Below are 15,014 nucleotides of genomic sequence, written 5' to 3'. Positions count from 1 at the left end.
GCACATCTTATGTGGCATTGTTTTATGGCTTTATTTGGTGATATTAAGATCAAAGATCTTTAAGGATTGTTTCTAGTATAAGATCCTAAGTATAGTGTTAGTACTGAATTGTAAGTTTATACACAGTAAAGTAACACAGCGTGTTTTTTTTGGATTTCTTTTTGGGGGAGCCACACCCAGCTGTGTTCAGGGTTTACTCCTGGCTCTCTGCTCAGGGACCCGTCCTGGTGGTGCCCTGGGGACTGTGTGTGGTGCTCATGGTCAAACCCAGGTTGGCTGCCTGCAAGCCAAGAACTTCATCCCTTGTCCTGTTGCCCTGGCTCCTGTCTTGAAACTTCGTTAAACTCATTTACTGTCCCAGTAAGGCATAGGAAGGTTGAAAAGTTTTCTACGCTGTTGATAAGTCTGGCTTTCCTTATTCCTTTCCAGTATTTGTTCCCTTGTTTCACTCTCTGCTGTGTTGACCTCTGGTATAGCTCTGAGCACAGTGGCCAGAGTGGCCTCATTCTCTGTCCCAAAGGAAGGAGGAACATTTTGTTAATGAGTGTGATCCTCGTGTAAATGGTGCCCAGGAGGGACAGGGCCCATGAGGTGCTGGGAATGAACTGGGGTCGGCTACATGCCAGGCCTTAATCCCTGGTAAGGTGCCGGTTCAAAGTAGTCTGTCTGTCCATCCTTCCTTCCTTCCTTCCTTCCTTCCTTCCTTCCTTCCTTCCTTCCTTCCTTCCTTCCTTCCTTCCTTCCTTCTCTCCCTCCCTCCCTCCCTCCCTCCCTCCCTCCCTCCCTCCCTCCCTCCCTCCCTCCCTCCCTTCTTCCTTCTTCCTTCCTTCCCTCCCTCCCTCCCTCCCTCCCTCCCTCCCTCCCTCCCTCCCTTCTTCCTTCTTCCTTCCTTCCTTCCCTCCCTCCCTCCCTCCCTCTCTCTCTCTCTCTCTCTCTCTCTCTTTCTTTCTTTCTTTCTTTCTTTCTTTCTTTCTTTCTTTCTTTCTTAATGGTGGTTTATTGTGCTCTTTTCAGGACATTCCTTTTTTTTTTGGGTCACACCCAGCAATGCACAGGGGTTACTCCTGACTCTGCACTCAGGAATTACCCCCTGGCGGTGCTCAGGGGACCATATGGGATGCTGGGAATCGAACCCGGGTTGGCCGCGTGCAAGGCAAATGCCCTACCTGCTGAACTGTAGCTTCAGCCCCTAGATGACTTTTTTTCATATTAAGGAAAGTCCCTTTTTGTCCTTTTTTGGGAAGAGTTTTAAAAATCAGGAATGGATGGTTAATTTGAGCAAACTTTTATCCTGCATTAATGAGATAATCCTATCAAGTTTTTCTTGTACTGTTGACAGTGATTTCAATGCAACAGTGGAAAAGAAGGTTGAACATTAATGTGCCAAGGATCTAACTGAAAAAAGTGAATAGATCCCCCACCCCCAAGTTAACTGTCAAAAACAGTTTCTGAGCTCATCATTCCTACTGAAATCACGCTGTAATTTAAGCCATGTTTTTGCTATAGGAACACCTACAAACAATTAAAAATACTCCCTGCACTGAAGAACAGTTGCAATTTATCCTTTATAAATGGAGTCACAATACAGAAACTGGGAATAACAGTTGCTACCACATAAATTGGCAAACATATTTTGGTGAAATTTTTAATTATATATTTTTTAACATTCTGGGCTGAGTCACTTATTTTGGTACTCGTGTTTTGGAATCCTGTGCTGAGATTTCATCACTTTCTAGTAGGATCTAGAGATAGATTTTGGGCTTGAGAGATATAGAGGGTATTCTTGGTGTATCAGGAACATTTGTGTCATCAGGAGAGTTGCATTCTCCCAGAGGACCTAAAATAACCACCGTCGTGTGATTTTGCTTCCTTCCTTCACCGGTTTTAATTCACGAGTCTCCTTGTAGGAAGGTCTAAGGCTTGACCTTACGGGTTTTGATGTAGTCAACTTGATGCGCCTTGACTTCCCTTCAAGACTGACGGTGTTTGAAGTTGGGTGAATCAGAAAATCGAGTGCATTTGCAGTAGGATGCCTGTGCAATAGATTAATTAAATAGCAGTTACCATATCTGAATCAGTCTTCTAGCTTCTTGATTGCTGCCTTTCAGGCTAGAAGCGATGATGCATTTGTATCTGATTCAGTCTGAGCGGAATTATTGATGTTAGATTTAACAGAGAAAAAAAAACCCACACTAATTCTGGAGAGTGAAAAAGTGGAGAAAGTCCACCAGCAGCAATTCACTCTAAATGGACTTAATAGTTATTGAAAAGGCAGTTCCTAGTCTCTGGGCTATTTTGTTTCAGAGTCACCTGTTATTTTAGGTTGCCAAATCTGAAGACTTCCTTCTCAGCTGATGTTAAATGATGTTGCTCGAGCGTCATTATCAAGAAAACAGGAAGCTATGTAGGAGAACATGCCAAATGGTAAATTAATAGTCAGGGGAAAGGAAACTGACGTCGGCGCGGGGAAGGATCTGGGCTCATTGACTTTGTTCTTTTTAAGTGGTTTTTAGAATAGAAATATTTAAAAAGGCTTTTTAGCAAGAAAATATATTTATCACTAAATTAGAACCTCTGTATTTTAGCACTGTCTTAAGAATGCTAATATCCTAGTAGTTGTAGAATATATTTATGTAACTATTAATTCAGATTAATTTTTGGCTGGTGCTAAAGTCGAATAAAGTGTCATAAAACTGCCAAGTTTTCCTCGTAATAGTCAAATGTCAATAATTTGAGTCAGACCTCAGTGATGGGGAACTAGGTCATTTACAGAGTACTCACATCCAAATGAACCTTTGACTATTTGTTCAAGGGTTTGCTAAATCAGTAGTGTCATCATCAGAGTTCATTTTTCAAGTTTTATAGGGCCTTACTCCTCTTCTGTTGATTTACATATATTTAGTTCTGATGCTTATTGCTGATAAATCATTTTCTTCTCGTTAAATCATATGTGGTAGAACACTTCTGAACATTTTGAAAGCTTTAATTGTTATAGGCAATGGAATAACATTTAATCAAAATTTCATTTGCATCTTTTACTAAACCTGATGGACTTTCTTACATTGTTGAGAGATGTGTAGAGGTTCTGAAAATGTGCTCTGGGGTTGGGTCCATTGCTCCCATTTATCGGGTACCATTTATTTTCTCTGTGCCATAGTCTCCTCATCTGTAAAATGAAGAGAATGGTGCAGTAGTACTTTGCTCTGACGGCTGTCATGGGTCCGATAGTTAAACAAGGTTAAAGAACTTGGAATAGTGTCTGCCACATGTAGACCCCTGACTGGTGTTAGCACCTGTCATGATTATTTACCTTGAAGCTAGAGTCATCTTAGGAAAGATTAAGTTCTGGGTTAAGTTCTTCAGAAGAGTCTTTCCTGATCGGCATCATCCGCTTTTGCCACAAAAGCTCACAGTGCCGGACTTTAGGGTTTCGGCTTTGATTCCATTCCTCGACAGTTCTCAGACGACCTGCGTTCAAGACACCAGGGCTGGAGATTGAAACAGGACTTGACACTGCAGCCAGGAGATACTCTGAGTCCAGCGTGCCCTGGAAGAGAGCGACGGTCTTGGTGCTCTTGCTGGGCCTTTTGGTGACCCTCTGGCCATATCGATGCCAACTCTCCCAGGAGTGTTTTGGAGTTCAGTTTATGGTTGTTAGGGAGTGGTCAAACTTCATCTGGCTGGGCGCCTTCCACTGTGCTTGGTACGGTGATAGATGCTAGAATATTTCAGGGGCCCCTACAGTTCTTGGCACCAAGAGCCTTTTATCTGGTGGGAAAATAAACCACAGTTAATAAAGTAGAGAAAGAATGTTGGGAGTTTTGGTTAAATGGATGGGGAGCCTTGTGGAGGTTACCCTGTTTCATATTTGATGTAGTGAAGGATCAAGTGCGATTTTTGTAATTGTGTCCTAAGCTACCTTACTGCATGATGCAGAATTACCACTTGCACAGTCTTCAGAATGTCATAGTTTCATGCCCTTAGTCCTCCTACAGGCTAAACTCTGGAACAGTGCATTCCCAGAACATTGAAGAAATTAGAAATTTGTAAAAGATGCATTTGAGGAAAGGAGTTCTTCATCGTATTTTTTTTTTCATTATCATGCTAAATTAAGCTTTCTGTTCCTGGTACTGGTATATTTCCAGCACTTAGTACAATAACATCTACTAAGCATTCAGGAGTCAGGGCTGACTAGGAATTTTGCCTCATCGCCAGCACTTTGAGATGACTTTGTTAATAAGGTTTTTGTTTTGGACCATGCCTGGTGGTGCTCAGAGGTCACTCACATCATTCACATTTCCAGGTTCAGTGTTTGGGGTATTATGCAGGGCCAGGAATTGAACCCAGGGCCTCTGCATGCAAAACAATTGCTCCAGCCCTTTGAACCATCTCTCTATCTCTTACAGTTTTTAGCAAAAAGGCTAAGAGTATAGGGCAGAGGGTGCTTGTCATGCCCAGGGCTATTTTCCTGTTGATCCCTGCAACCCCATATGCTCCCCAGAGCACCTCCAGGAGTGATTCCTGAGCACAGAGCCAGGAATAAGCCCTGTGAGCACTGCTGGGTGCGGTCTAGACCTCCTCCCCGGCAGAACAGTTATTCTGTTGGAAATTCGGTGTTTTATTTGTTTTGTTTTGGGGTCACACCCAGTGATACTCAGGGCTTACTCTTGGCTCTGAGTTCCGGGATCATTCCTGGTGGTGCTTGAGTGTCTGGAATTCAGGGGATTGAACCCGGGTAGACCACATGCGAAGCCAGGCCTTTTATGCTGTACTATCACTCTACCTGGAATGATGGTGTTTTAATCTTTGTTCTGATCAAGTGTTTGAATTATGTTCCATTCTACAAGTTTTTTTTTTTCCTGGTGCCCTATGCATCGCAGGGAGGGCCTCACACATGCAGAGTGTGTGCAGTTCCACTGGGCTCCATCACTGGCCCCTACAGATGCATAATTTTAATGAGGCCAGTAGCTTTTTATTTAATGAAGTGAATAGCTTCATTAGTAGCTTTGATCTCGTATAATGAAGTGGCTTTCAGGATGGATGAGTTTCCCCCTTTGTGCTAATTACCTCTGAACCACAGTTTCTTAGTAGATGCGAACCAGAATCAGAGTTGCCCAGGCAAGATGTTCCCAGGGTTCTGACACCAAGAAACAGAGATCTAACATGAGTGTTAGAAAGGTGCAGCTTTGTGATCCTACAATATAAAGAAATTTTTAACTTTTTTTTTTTTGTGGTTGGTCATTCTGTATTTCCTTCACAAAGGAAGCGAAGCACTTTTTTTTAAAAAAAAAAAAGTAGAAAGAAAAAGCAAGTCATCGTAGCAAAATTCGCACAGCCAAACATAAAAATTAGGATGTATTTATCCCACAGTTTGTTTATCTACTGGTTAAAAGGTTCATGCTTTTCAGAAAAAGCAAAATTGCAGAAAGCGAATGAGGAAGAAAGACATAAAAATCTCCCTGAATGTTGCCTCACGTTGAAATCTGTTTGTGTGTTTGGACAGCCTCGTGCTTAGTTCTTTCTTTCTCCATAAGTGGAACCATTGTATTTATACATGTTTTTCAGTCTTTTATTTTCTGACCCTTTATTTTAAACAGTAAGACTAATATCCTCGTGGGATTGAAAAAGTAATCATAGCACAACCAAACCGTTTTTAGACAGCGGTCATTCAAGAAGGGGGAAACGCTTCAGTAGAATCTGAAAAAAAATCTTTAAGTAACACGACATCATTAGCCGATTTATCGGGGCAGTCAGGAAGTGCGAGTATGAGGGTGTCGTAGAGAATTTTCTCAGTGCTTGTTTCGCGCGCACGGCAAAGCCTGGCAAGCTCCCCGTGACACATTCAATGTGCCAAACCCAGTAACAAGTCTCACGATGGAGACGTTACTGGGCCCGCTTGAACAAATCGATGAATAACGGGAGGACCGGGACCATGACCGTTTCCTTGGAGGAGAAGAGAGTGCCTTTTAGAAGAGAAAAACCGGCTAATGACTCTTTAACCTCTGGGTCTCCGCAGCGGGAGCAGTCTAGTCCTTGCCTCTACCCCTCGGAGGCCTCCCCGCCAGGCTGTGCAGATTAGCTGTTTTTTTTTTTCTTTTTTGGGTCACACCTGGCAGTGCACAGGGGTCACTCCTGGCTCTGCACTCAGGAGTTACTCCTGGCGGTGCTCAGGGGACCATATGGGATGCTGGGAATCGAACCCGGGTCGGCTGCGTGCAAGGCAAACGCCCTACCCGCTGTGCTATCTCTCCAGCCCCAGTTTAATCTGGGCTGTGCTCCTCGGGGAGCACTCCCACCCCTGATCCCCGCCCGAGTAGCCTTTGCACCACCCCTTAGGGTGGGTTCTGGTCATCTTTTTCCTCTTCACGCTGTTGTCGTGGCGCTTGCGGGCTGTTTCATAGATGTCCCTGTCGTTCCACCCGCCGCCCTCCCCTCTCAGCTCCCCCTCCTGGCGGCCCGTGTTGAATGGAGCCCCTGGTCCACGCGCCCCTCAACTTCCTTGCCAGCGGTAGTCAGCTCTCGTGGGTTCCAGTTTGCGTTGTGCCCGTGACAGTCTCCCCTCCCACGCATTCAGCAGAACAACCTTTTGAAAAGATAGAGCCAGATAGCGTTACTCTCCGTGAGGCTTTCCTTTGTGCTTGAAATAAAAGTGGAATTAATTGCTGCCCCCATCCCCCCCCCGCGGTGTGCCCCTTGCCCGCGGGCCGCCTCGCTCTTCTCTCCCCCTGACGGCTCCCACGAGATGCCCAGATACATCCAGATTTCTCCCCCCACGTAGAGCAGGCTTGTTCCCTCCCTCACGCCTTTGCACCGGCTGTTCCCTGTCCTGGGCTGCACGTGGTGGCCCCTGGGTGTTTGTTATTTAGGTTTCCGAGGACACCTGCTCCCGTCTCTCCTGGGACCGTGGCTCCTGGTCCTTGGCGGCCCCCGCCTGTTTTCTTGGTGGCCTTTAGTGATCTCTGTGTATATTTAAGCCACCTGCATTCACTTTTTGCTTATTCCCCTCTTCTTCCCCTCCCGAGACTTGACCTTTCCCACGGCCGTGGGTCTCGTCCGTCTCGCCGACGTTTCATCTGAAACAGAGGCCACTGCTCGGATCTGCTTCGTCCAAGTAGGAAAGTGAAGTGTGGGCATCCTTCAGATGGCGAGCTGAGTTTCAGATTCCAGGTGGCAGGCACTGCCAGTTCCTGTCGGGAGGCAGGAGGGTCACGTGGCCGAACGCCACTTTCCTAATCCTGGCTCAAGCCCAAGGCCCCGAACAGTTCAGAAGCGGAGCAGTTCCCCAGAGATGACAGACGAGGTAGTCAGGAACCCTCAAGTCAGACGGGTCCCGAGGCTTTACTTAGTAATAATGTCAGCCATGGAGCTCTGTAGGTCATTTGCTCCTCGTAGCCCAAGAAGACACTTGAGGGTGAATTTTTTTCCCCAAAATCACTGGAGGTTTTCTCTGTTAGTGCGTGTTCTCCCTTGGTCATGTACTTCCTCTCTTCCTCTCCTCTCACATCTTTCTAAGTAAGTTTCAGTAAAAACGATCATGCTTCATGGAAAAAAAAGTTTGCTGTAGTTATTGTTGGTTGAATATATTGGTCACACCCGGAGGTGCATGGGGGCTGTACCTGACTCTGCTCTGGAGCGACCCTCGTGATGCTTTGGTGACCAGACGTGTTGCCAGGGATTGACCTGGAGTCAGCGTGCAAGGCCAGTGCCTTATCCGTTGTACTGTCTTGATGGCTCTAATACTGTGGCATGTTAGGTCTTGACTGTCGCTAGACAGCACATTCTATTTTATGATGCCATTATTTGTTTTATGTCATGTTTTCAAATCGATGCGGTGCTGTGGGCTAGAAAAACTATCATCTAAGGGAACTATTATAGTGCCTTTAATTAGTAAGCTGTGCCCTGAACAAATTTTCATACTGCAAAGTAAAGGAAAATGTGTACTTCAACCTAGAACACATTAAAATACACTTTAAGTTTCAGTTTCTAGTTTAGTTTTGAGCGCAACCAGATTCCGTTTGCTTTTTGGGGCATGGGGGAGGGCTCCACCAGCAGGGCCCAGGGGCTACTCTGGGTGCTGTGTGGGGCGCACAGCCAGGGGTGCTTGGCAGGGCGTCCTGTGTCTGCGGACAGAACTCAGGCCTCCCGCAGGCGAACCTGCACGCCAGCCATTGCGCTTTCTTAGCTCTCTGGTCCTATTCCCTCCCTCCCTCCTTTTCCCTTCCTTTCCTTCCTTCCCTTCTTTTCTGGTGGTGCCCAGCTGTACGCAGGGCCCACTCCTGGTTCTGCACTCAGGGATCGTTGCTGGTGGTGCTGGGGGAACCACATGGCCGTGGATCACATGTGTTGCCAGGGCTCGAGTCCAGGTGGGCTGTGGCATCTTTCTTCTCTCTGGCTTCCAACGTTGCTATTTTACTGTCCCTTGCACACCGGGAGGCATAATGGACCCAGTGAGTGATGCTAATACCTCTGACTCAGATTCTAGTTTGGTTCTTTTCTCTTGCACATTTAAGTCCTTTTGGGGAAACGGGCAGTAAATCTAACATGAGGCCCGACTTATATTTTTCTTGTTGTTTGTTTGGAGTGCCAGGGATTGAGCCTGGGGCTCCTACAGGTGAGGTGTTTGTCGTTTCCTCCTCCTCTGTCCCCCCCCCTCCCCCCCAGCCACATACCCAGGTGAGTTGGTATTTGATTGTCATTATTTCTTGAATTTATTCTTTAATGACTGCCACCTTTCAGAGTGGCCATCTTAAAGAAGAAGACAAATAAATGGGACAAAGAATGAATGAAAAAATCCCCAGAAAAACAAAGTCGCCCTCTAGGAATTTGTGCATTTATTCCAGTAAGCTTCTGTCCTTGAAACCACTTTTATAGATTCCTTTTTCAGAAAGGCATCAGTCTCAGCCCTGGAAATATGAAGGAAAATCTGTCCTTTTGGGTATAAAAATCTCTTTTAAGTAAGCTAAATGAAGACAACTTCCCCATTTGGCTTTAATTGATGACGGCCACGCTATCTTTATCTGACTGAAGCTCTGACCTGGAGGATTGTGCAACCACAGCACACGATATCAGTCCTTGTCGGGAACAGATGCTTGGATAACTGTGAAGTAACAGATGAAAACCCCAACAGCTCGGGGCACCCGCCCTGGCCCCTCTCAGCTCTGCGTCTCCCCCCTAGCGCAGAGAATGACGCCGCCGCCGCCTTCTGCAGGGTGCCAGAGTGAGAGGAAGTGACTTACCTTCGGGGAAAGAGAACCATCTGGAACCAGAAAAAGGCCAGAAGTGTGCTCTTTTGAGTATGAGTGAAAGCTGGGAGTCTATGTTTAAAATATGAGCGTAAACGACTGTCCTTTTACAATTCTTGGCATTGAAGACTGCAGACCAGTTTGGGATCTATTTTAAAAGTTGAGGTGCACATTTTTGGAGAAGGAGTTGAAGCAGTGTTAGTGCTTACAAGTTTTTTTTTTTGTATATATATATTTTTTGGGGGGGTGAGATAAATGAATTATTTGTTCGAGGGCAAGTTATTTTGTCTTTGTCTCCATGGCCATTAAAAACTTCCAGTACTATTGGCCAGTGTTTATTTATTGGTTATTTTTTTTTGGGGGGGGGCACACGCAGTGGTGTTCAGGGCTTACTCCTGGCTCTGAGCTCAGGATCACTCCTGATGGGGCTCCTCTGTGGTTTTTGGGGATGGAACGTGGGTTGGCCACATGAAAGGCAAGTGCCCTACCTGCCGTACTATCTCTCCAGGCCCGTGTGTTCATTTATGTCTCTTAAGGAGCACTTTTATAACACATTGATGGTGGCACTGCAATTTGTGTTAAACCACAGCCAAGTGAGAGCCACCGGTGGTCCATGCCAGCGTTCATATACTAGGTGGACGTATCTGTCATAACTAGGCGGTGGTATTGATTTTGTTCTTTTAAACCGCATTCTCCCTCCTGGTCATACTCGGGGGGAGAGCGTTGACAGGCCCCAGTGTCCCTATCCACTGCTTGCGTGGCCTGTCCTCTCCCTGGACACGCAGTCCTTGCCCCTGCATGCCCGCCCGGGGTGGTGTTATTAAAGTGGCCTTTCTGGTTCCTTCTTTCCAGGTGCACGTCATTGACTCCCGGACCCAGCTGCGACCGGTTTAAGCTGCACATCCCGTATGCAGGGGAGACCCTGAAATGTGAGTGACACCACGCGTGTGCGCAGAAGGTCGCGGTGCTGCCGGGGGGGCTTTGGGTTTAGTTATGATCTCTGGCGTGTGGTGTTATTTCCTTCCTACGACCGATCGCTGGACTCCTCAAACAGTCCTAGGTCTGGTCAGAGGAAGGCAGTTGGCCGGGATCAGATTGTGGTGAGCTAGGCTGGGCCCCGAAATTCATCGTGTTCTACACCCCAGGGACAGGGGCCGTTGTTGCCAACTTTGCTGGAACTGCGGCTGCCAGACCAGCATCCCTCATGGCCTCAGAGCCCCAGGCGAGAAGCGGGTGGGCTGGGGCCAGGGTGTCTACTCAGTGGCTTTGAAAGCTGGGGTCCCCATGCCAGTGACTGCCCAAGCTACATCGTGGCCAGAGAAGAGGGACATGGTCCGGGCACGGCAGCTAGGGGCACACCTATGCTGTCTTCAGAGAGTGAGAAAAGTCAGAACCTTCAGGGGTCTTCATCCATGAAGTCATTCAGTCAGTTCCGTAAAAATCCACAGAGAGGGACTGGAGCGATAGCACAGCGGGGAGGGCGTTTATTTGCCTTGCACGCAGCTGACCTGGGTTCGGTTCCCAGCATCCCATATGGTCCCCTGAGCACTGCCAGGAGTAATTCCTGAGTGCAGAGCCGGGAGCAACCCCTGAGCATTGCTGGGTGTGACCCAAAAAGCAAAAATCACGATCATGATCATCCTGTTTTTTTGTCGATTGCCTCGAGCAGGCCCCAGTAACCTGTCCTTCGTCCTAGCCCTGAGATTTTAAAAGAGCCATATTCAAGACTCTTTCAGGGTTAAGAGAATGAGCCCCATCATTGTTACTGGTGTTTGGCATATTGAGTACGACACGGGGAGTTTGCCAGACTCTGCTGTGCGGGCAGGATACTTTCGGTAGTCTGCCGGGTTCTCCAAAGTAGCACTGTCCTCCCGTTGTTCATCGATTTGTTCGAGTGAGCCCAGTAACATCTCCATTATGAGACTTGCTGTTACTGTGTTTGGCATATTGAATACGCCACGGGTAGCTTGCCGGGCTCTCCGAGAGGGGCGGAGGAATCGAACTTGGATTGGCCATGTCGGCCGCATGCAAGGCAAATGTCCTACTGCTGTGCTATTGCTCCAGATAAATAATAAATAATAAAGAGCAAAAATAAAATAAAATGAAAAGGATCATAAAAAAATGAAGAGAATACCATGGCCATGAAGGCCCTGTGTTCCCACGTGTGTCGCCTGCATGGTGTGGGTGTCCACAGGTACAGCCCCACACCACCATGGAGGTACCCCGCACCCCCCATGTCGGTGCCGTGTCGCATCTTGCCCGCCCATGTCCCTGCGCAAGACGTTTTCAGTGTCGGCCGCTTTTTCAAAGACCCCAAACGCCGCATGGGCCAGCAACATGCAGGCGGCGCCAGAGGTGTGTGCAGCCCTGCTGGAGCGCCCAGCCTGCCTGGTTTGTCACCGGGGGTGGGTCCCAGCTAAAAGCTCCTGTTCGTTTTTTTGTGTCTGTGCGCCGTTCTGCCCGGTGGCCCTGCTCCCCACCAGGCGGGAACCAACCGCAGCTTGTGGAGGAGATGGTGACCGTGGGCTCCGTTAGAATCGGTGTTCTTCCCGTCAGGGATGTCCTCTCTGAAGTGGAGTTGAAGAATGGACTGTTGGAGCGGACGGACCAGTGGGTGTCTGTCAGCCACAGCTGTGCGTGTCTTCAGTTCAGACCCCCAGTGGCTGCTGCCCAGGGGGTCAGCCTGCTTTTACAGGGTCACAGGAAGGCGCTTTGCTTTAAAATTAAAAAAAAAAAACAACAAATTCAGCGCTCAGTTCTATAGAGAATGGCTTTCTTATAAATAATATACTGTATATATCTGTTTCTTGTCAGTCTTAAATATTATCTTCCCCCCCCCCCCCCCCCCCCCCCCCCCCCCCCCCCCCCCCCCCCGTCACCCCCAGTGGAACTCAGGCCTTATTCCTGGCTGTCCCCTCAGGCATCACTCTTGGTGGGGCTCAGGGGACCATAGAAGGGGATTGAACCCAGGTTGGCTGCAGGCAAAGCAAACATCCTACCCGCAGGACTGTTGCTCTGACTCCAGATATTATCTCTCTGCTTTTACATAACACACCAGCCTGCTTGTGTCACCATATACTCCATCTATCCTCTTTTTTTCTTTAATTGTAGCACCACTTTTGGTGTCTGGGTTGATTACCTGATAGTGCTCTTTTGCATATTAAAAAAATATATATATAATCTTGTATTGTACAGTTAAAGTAACAATCCCTACAGATTCCCCGTCGGTCTCTACCATGGAATTAGCCTGGTTATTCCTTAAATGCAACCTCGAAGCAGTTGTGACAGGCATGTTGGCTCCTTCTGTCATTTCCCTGGAAACCACAGTGCCTGTCAGCCCCCTCGTGTACAGCCGAAGCTGTTAGCTGCTGCCCTTCCTGCCCTTCCTGGCATTAGCTCCTGTGTGCTTTTTGCATGGTCAGGACTGACAACTGGGTGTTCTCAGCCTGGATTGTTTTGCATGACTGTTCCCTAGGCCTGTTCCTGCTGTGTCACCACCAGAACTGTTGCCTCTATTGCTGCTGGACTCGGCCTGTTTCACGACAGGAGTGTGTGTGTGTGTGTGTGTGTGTGTGTGTTGCAGGTTTTCCTTTATTGCTGCTGGACTTGGCCTGTTTCATGACAGGTGTGTGTGTGTGTGTGTGTGTGTGTGTGTGTGTGTGTGTGCAGTTCCTCCTGAAGGGGCAGCCTCTCGCTCACCGTGCCAGAGCACTGCCTGACGCCCTCCCCCTGCTGGGACCCTGCACCCGGAGGCAGTACCAGGCCCTTTCATTCCCGGGAGCTCTCTCTTGCCCTTGCTCTCTCTGTTCTTGTCGTTCCCTGTTCTTGCTTTAGGAGCACAGTATCTTTTCCCCACTCTCGGAGCTTACCTTAGGCCCTGGACTTAGGGGTCTGTCCTGGAGGACATATGTGGAGGAACGGAGGGTCGAACCCGGGTCAGCAGTGTGCAGGGTAAGCGCCCTTCCTGCTCTGCTGCCACTCGGGCCCCAGGGCGTACTGTCTCTTTAATGCTTTTAAATGATGTTGAAATTTTTTTGCTAGTTTCCTGGATTATGCAAATACCCCAGGTAGTATGTTTTCGCTAGCATCTTCCTTGTGTGTTTTTACTCTCTTCAGCTGGAGGGTGGGCTTTGGTCACCCACTGCTGTGTGCGGCCGGGGGACTCTGCTGGGGGCGTCTGTGTGTGGGAGGGAGGGGTCTCCCCACTGCGTTGGTGAGTGGCGCCTCCCTCTGTGATCTGAGCAGCCCTGACAGAGCTTTCTTCCTCGGGCTTCCTTTGTGCTAATTCTCTCCCGAGTAGCTGGCTCGCCCCCTCCTTCCCCACCTCCCTTCCCGCTGCTCAACTTTCCCAGTATTTTGGCTCTCAGGCTGATACTTGGCCAGCCAGACTGGGTGGCCCAGTGGTCAGGCCCAGCAAGAGGCTGCATGTGGATTTGCCGCATGGAGGCCACCAGGCCCACCCTGGCAGTATGTGTGGGGACCACCCGGGCTGCATCTTGTGACTCCACGTCCTTTTGTGCCAGGGGATTGCACTTGGGGCTTCCACATGCCAACCCTGCACTCCTGGCCTCGGTGCCATCTCCCTGGCCCTATATTTCTTTGAAAAAAAAAAAATCTTTCCAAATCTTCCTTTCTCCCTGGGTTGGCCATGGGTGTCTGTCGTGCCCGGGAGGCCGCGTGGAGCCAGGACTGAAATCCCGAGTCTCATGTGTACGCGAGCCGCATGCCCAACCCGTGTTGGATTCTGTGACGGAGCCACACCGTGTGCCTGAAACGTCACTGTTAGCAGAACTGTAGACCACGTGCTCTTCAAACTGTGTGTGTGCTGATCCTCGAGAAGAGGAAACCCCTTGTTCCTCTCTCTGCCATCATTCTATTGCTGCCCTTCTGCGGGGGGTGGGCACACAGATCTTGCCACTAAACTTCTTGTTCCTCTCCCAGTTCCCGTGCTCGGTCCCGCGCGCCAGTCCTGCGGCGCCTTCCCCTGGCCGGCCGCGCGGAGTGAAGGGTTCCCAGGACAGATGGCTTCCTCCTCATGAGTGGTCTCTTCCTCGCATTATTGCAGCCAGAGATTTCTCTGCTACTCACCCATCTGTATTCTGCCTTCCAGGAATTTGTTGTGACTTCTCATCTGATTGCCATTCTTTCCTCTTTATCATTCTCCTGCTGGTTTAATTTAAAAAAAAAAAAACAACTAAAAAATTTTTTTTTCTGTTCCTTTGTTTCCATTTAATGGGAAGGGTGGGTGTCAGAAGCGGAAGGAATGAAGGTGGAGTTTTTAGTCTTTAGACTCTTTCTGGTACGAGTTTCGGTTAGGAGGCGCTTACTGATATACTGTCATTACCGTTGGATTTTCTCAGGAAACCTCTTATCACATTCATGGTTTGTCACTCTCCATGTGAACATAGAACACTGGTATGCGCCATATGTTTTAGTTAATTATGCTTTATCAAACTGGCTTGATATCCTCGTTACAGACGATGGACTTAATTTAGTTCCCACAATGCTCTGTTGCAACTGAATAGTCAGTCGATTTGGGGGCCGAGGTTCCTGCGCCTTTAGGTGGGATTCAGGCAAGGCCCAGCCAGCCCAGAGCCAAACAGCAGGAAAAGGCAGCCGCTGAAGCACACCGAGTTGAGTTTTCTTCTCCTAAATCCTAGACATTATTTCATGGACGAGGGCTTCAGGAACGATGGGGACCCCATGAATAAACTTAACTTTAGAACAGGTTGTGAGGGGAATGTATCTTGTGGAAAGCAGACAGACTGGAAG

The 15,014-nt window shown here is 48.3% G+C and overlaps 1 protein-coding gene across 1 annotated transcript in view; it reads left to right on the top strand.

Moving 5' to 3' along the window:
* The window catches only part of BABAM2 (BRISC and BRCA1 A complex member 2), a 417,702-nt gene that overhangs the window by 27,875 nt on the left and 374,813 nt on the right, over positions 1–15,014 (top strand). Inside the window, exon 3 of the mRNA XM_056123586.1 lies at positions 10,095–10,171. Coding sequence (XP_055979561.1) covers positions 10,095–10,171 — 77 coding nt within the window. The remainder of the gene's footprint in view (positions 1–10,094; positions 10,172–15,014) is intronic.

Source organism: Sorex fumeus, unplaced genomic scaffold, assembly GCF_029834395.1.
Source record: "Sorex fumeus unplaced genomic scaffold, SorFum_2.1 ptg000006l, whole genome shotgun sequence".
NCBI classification, from domain to species: Eukaryota; Metazoa; Chordata; class Mammalia; order Eulipotyphla; family Soricidae; genus Sorex; species Sorex fumeus.
The sequence above is the reverse complement of the archived record's forward strand: the minus strand, read 5'-3'. Positions and strand labels throughout refer to the sequence as shown.